The sequence below is a fragment of the Palaemon carinicauda genome, chromosome 28 (assembly GCF_036898095.1).
Source record: "Palaemon carinicauda isolate YSFRI2023 chromosome 28, ASM3689809v2, whole genome shotgun sequence".
NCBI lineage: Eukaryota > Metazoa > Arthropoda > Malacostraca > Decapoda > Palaemonidae > Palaemon > Palaemon carinicauda.
This window is the reverse complement of record NC_090752.1, coordinates 56,440,488-56,445,359: the sequence shown is the minus strand read 5'-3', so window position 1 is coordinate 56,445,359 and position 4,872 is coordinate 56,440,488. Positions and strand designations below refer to the sequence as shown.

Genomic DNA, 4,872 nt, shown 5'->3' with positions numbered 1-4,872 from the left:
GTTGACAAGGCCAGACAGGCCTTCAGAGATGGCCGCACTCGGGACATCGAGTTCCGTCGCCAACAACTCAACCAGCTCCGGAAGATGTACGTCGAGAACGAGAAGACATTCCTCGAAGCCCTGAAGTCCGACCTCAGGAAACCCCACCTGGAGGCCGTCATCTTCGAGACAGACTTCATGCTGAAGGATCTGGATTACATCCTCAGCCGCCTGGACGATTGGGTCAAGACCAAGGAGGTGCCCTCTGTCGTTCCAGAGGACAAGAGCTACATCTACCACGACCCCTACGGTGTGGTGCTCGTCATGGGTGCATGGAACTACCCAGCTCAGCTCACACTCATTCCAGCTGCAGGTAAGAGACAGCTGATTATTATTATTATTATTATTATTATTATTTTCTAAACTACAAACCTAGTTATAAAAGCAGGATGCTAAAAACCCAAGGGCTCCAACAGGGAATATAGCCCAGTGAGGAAAGGAAATAAGGTCACAGATAGAATAGTGTCCCCTCAAGCAAGAGGACTCTAAACCAAGACAGTGGAATACCACGGTACAGAGGCCATGACCCTACCCAAGACTAGCGAACAATGGTTTTATTTTGGAGTGTCTTTATAGAAGAGCTGCTTACCAAAGCTAAAGTCCCTTTTACCCTTGAGAAGGATTCAAGAGTCGTTTTAGAAAAAAATCCTTTCCGGGATCCTGCAGGACATTGTCCCATGCTGTAAGATACCCTGCAGCAAATCAGGCAAAAAGCTGGGTTGTGGTGGCCTATTTGAAACGTCCCTGCCTGGCGATCTACCGGACTAGGGTTAAAGTCCAGCTCAAGCTCCATAGTTTCTTGAAGTGTCTGCAACCTCACCATCCTTGTAAGCTAAGGATTAGGGGTTTAGGAGAGCCTAAAGGTCTACCTGCCGAGTCATCAGCAGCCAGTGCCTGGCCCTTCCTGATCCTAGCTTGGGTGGAGAGGGGGCTTTGGCACTGGTCATATGTATATTTGCTCAGCATCCATGACATTGTTCTGCTAGCTAGAGCACTGTCACAGTCCCTTGCCTCTGTCACTCATGGGTAACCTTTAAACCCAAAATTCTAATATCATTTTTCTTGGTAGTAAGATATGCCACAGGTTACTATTATCATTATTGAGAATTACCAATAGTAGTAGTGGTTGTATTAATATTAGTAGCATTTAAAAAATAAAGCCAATATTTGAAAAAAAAAAAGAAAAAAAAGTAGTGATCTATTGTTGCAAAATATTTCCAAAAGATTTAACATTCAAATGAGAATAAGTGAAAATTAAAAAACGATCTATTATCTCCCCTAAAAAAACATTCATAATAGATTCATCTCTCTATGACAAGTAACAATAAATAAACACCAAAATAAACAATAATCAACAAAATATCCTTTCTCTCCTACAGGAGCCATTGCTTGCGGCAACGCCGTGGTCATGAAGCCATCCGAAGTGTCCCCAGCCACAGCTAAGGTCATCGAGACACTGGTTCCAAAATACCTAGATAATGTAAGTCATGCCAAAATGGGTCACATATATCATGGACTTTATTTCACTTCTATTTATGCTGTTACTTTCAGTATAGAAATCTTGGAAAATTTTTATTCTTTCGTGGGTTCGGTAGATATTATTATTATTATTATTATTATTATTATTATTATTATTATTATTATTATTATTATTATTATTATTATTATTATTATTATTATTATTACAAGCCAAGACTTCATTATCAAAGATGGCCCTGTTATTCATGATGTTACAGTCAGTTTAAAATTCTTAAAAAAAAGTTTTCTTTCGTAGGCATTATTATTATTGTTATTGTTATCATTATCATTATTATCATGATCACAACTCGAGACTCAATTATCAACGGTCGCCCCCTTAGGACTGCTACCCCGTCGTGTGCGGAGGTATCCCCGAAACCACGGAACTCCTGAAGGAGAGGTTCGACTACATTTTCTACACGGGCTCTACCGGAGTGGGCAAGATTGTCCGAGACGCTGCCAATAAGTATTTGACTCCAACCACCCTCGAACTGGGAGGAAAGAGGTGAGGAGAAACAGGAAAAGTCCGCAAATATATATATATATATATATATATATATATATATATATATATATATATATATATATATATATATATATACTGTATAGGCTATATATATATATATATATATATATATATATATATATATATATATATATATATATATTATCATTTGCTAAGCTACAACCCTAGTTGGAAAAGCAGGATGCTGTAAGCCCAATGGCTCATTTGAATATGAAAAAACATGTCTAAATGTGCAAATTTTATCATATATATGTGTGTGTGTGTTTGCTTATGTGTGTTTACGTTTGTCTCTACATTATGAGAAATAGAAACTTGAAAGCCAAAATTCATTTATTTTCAGTCCGTGTTACGTGGACAGCACAGCCGACATGGACATCGCCGTCCGTCGCATCCTGTGGGGCAAAATGTTCAACCTGGGACAGACCTGCATCGCTCCCGACTTCGTCCTCTGCAACAAGGAAGTGCAGGATACCTTCGTCCAGAAGGCCAAGGAGGTCCTCAAGGAATGGTATGGCGACAACCCTGCTCAGTCTCCCGATCTCTGTCGCATCGTTGCCGAAAGACACGTCGAGTAAGTGTTGTGGCTCCCTTGAGATTGGTTTTCGCAGCTAGATGATTATTATTATTATTATTATTATTATTAATACTTGCTAAGCTACAACCCTGGTTGGAAAAGCAATAAGCTCTAAGCCCAAGGGCTCCAACCGGGAAATATAGCCTGAGTAAAGGAAATAAATAAACGATATAAGTATTAATTAGTATAGTTTGGGCCCTGTTAGTCTGGCGTCACAAACCAAAGGGTTATCGAAGCCGGAAATAGATATTCGCTAGAGATAAAAACAAGTTATTTGTATCGAGAAGAATTTTGTTTATAATTCTTTCATACTCGTTTTATTTCCGGTTCATGAAGTTTATAACCGCTGAATTAAACTAAAAGAATCCAATTTTGCTCTCTCTCTCTCTCTCTCTCTCTCTCTCTCTCTCTCTCTCAGTAATCTCCGGAAAAAACACTTAATCTCCGAATTGTCTAGTAATCTCCGAAATGCCCAGTAATCTCCGAAATGACCAGTAATCTCCGAAATACCTAGTAATCTCAGAAATGCACAGTAATCTCCGAATGAACTACGACCTCATCCTTCCCTTTTTCCCTCTGCAGTCGTCTGGCTGGTTACCTGAACGACGGCAAGGTGGTCGTCGGAGGCAAAGTGGACAAGAACGACAAGTGGATCGAGCCTACTATCCTTACCGACGTGAGTGCGGATAGCAAGATCATGCAGGAGGAGATCTTCGGCCCTATCCTTCCCATCCTCAATGTTAAGAGCCACAAGGATGTCATCAACTTTGTTAATGACAGGTGAGGTTTTGATAAGCAGCGGAGTTGTATTGTGTCCCCTAAGGGTAGAAGAGTAGATTAAATTGAAGAGTACGTGCCTATCCCTTTGGGATAGATTAGTACATTAAATAGAAGAGTATGTGCCTATCCCTTTGGGATAGAATAGTAGATTAAATAGAAGAGTAGGTCCCTATTCCTTTGGGATAAAATAGTAGATTAAATTGAAGAGTAGGTCCCTATCCCTTTGGGATAGAATAGTAGATTAAATTGAAGAGTAGGTCCCTATCCCTTTAGGTTAGAATAGTAGATTAATAAACTAAATGAAAGTGTGTCCCTATCCCCTTGAAGTAGAATAGAAGATTAAAAACCTAAATAAAAGATCACGCCCCTATCCTCTTGGAGTAGATTAACAAGCTAAATACAAAAATACGTCCCTATCCCCTTAAGGAGAATAGTAGATTAACAAGCTAAATAAAAGAGAACGTCCCTATCCCCTTAGGTAGAATAGTAGATTAACAAACTGAATAAAGAAGAACGTCCCTATCCTCTCGGAGTAGATTAACAAGCTAAATACAAAAATACGTCCCTATCCCTAAGGAGTAGAATAGTATACCAATAAACTTATTGAAAGTTCACCCCTATCCCTTGAAGCAGAATAATAGAATAAAGCAGTAAATGAGAGATTGCGTCCGAATCCCATGAAAGTGGCAAGGTCATTAACCATCCTATCTTCCTGCAGAGAGAAGCCTCTGTCCATGTACCTCTTCAGCAACAACGACGCCGAAGTCGAAGACATCCTACGCAACGTATCCTGTGGTGGAGTGACTGTTAATGACACCCTTCATCATGCTGCAAGTAAGTCTAGTAATCTCCGAAATGCACAATAATCTTCAAAATGTTCGGTAACCTTCTAAGCGTCTAGTAATCTCCGAAATGCTCGTTAATCTCCTAAAGTTTAGTAATGCAAACTGTTTGCTAATCTCCTGAAAAATTTAGTTATTGCCGAAATGCCTATTAACTTCATAAATATTCGTTAATCTCCTACACATCTAGTAATCTCCAAAATGCCCAGTAATCTTCAATGTTTGATAATCTCCTAAAAAATCTAGCAATCCCAAAATGCCCAATAATCTCTCAAAAACCCATCAATCTCCGAACTGTCCAGTAATCTCCAAGAAGAACAGTAATCACCAAAATGCCCAGTAATTTCCAAAAGGTACAGTAATCTCCAAAGAGCCCAGTAATCTCCAAGGAACCCAGTAATCTCCAAAGAGCCCAGTAATCTCCAAAGAACCCAGTAATCTCCAAAATATCCAGTAATCTCCAAAATGTCCAGTAATCTCCGAAATGAAAAGTAATCTACAAAATGTCCAGTAATCTCTGAAAAAACAGTAATCTCCGAAATGTCCATTAGTCTCTGAAATGCCCAATAATCTCCAAAATGTCCAGTAATATT

General features: G+C 39.4%; 1 protein-coding gene across 1 annotated transcript in view; it reads left to right on the top strand.

Annotated features, from left to right (window-relative positions):
* LOC137621608 (aldehyde dehydrogenase, dimeric NADP-preferring-like) overlaps nt 1-4,318 on the top strand; it is an 8,067-nt gene extending 3,749 nt beyond the window's left edge. Inside the window, exons 2-7 of the mRNA XM_068352032.1 lie at nt 1-352; nt 1,419-1,519; nt 1,899-2,062; nt 2,424-2,654; nt 3,240-3,437; nt 4,156-4,318. The exon at nt 1-352 is cut by the window's left edge and continues 3 nt beyond it. Of these exons, the coding sequence (XP_068208133.1) occupies nt 1-352; nt 1,419-1,519; nt 1,899-2,062; nt 2,424-2,654; nt 3,240-3,437; nt 4,156-4,303 (1,194 nt within the window). The 3' untranslated portion in view covers nt 4,304-4,318. The remainder of the gene's footprint in view (nt 353-1,418; nt 1,520-1,898; nt 2,063-2,423; nt 2,655-3,239; nt 3,438-4,155) is intronic.
* Nucleotides 4,319-4,872: the final 554 nt, after the last annotated feature.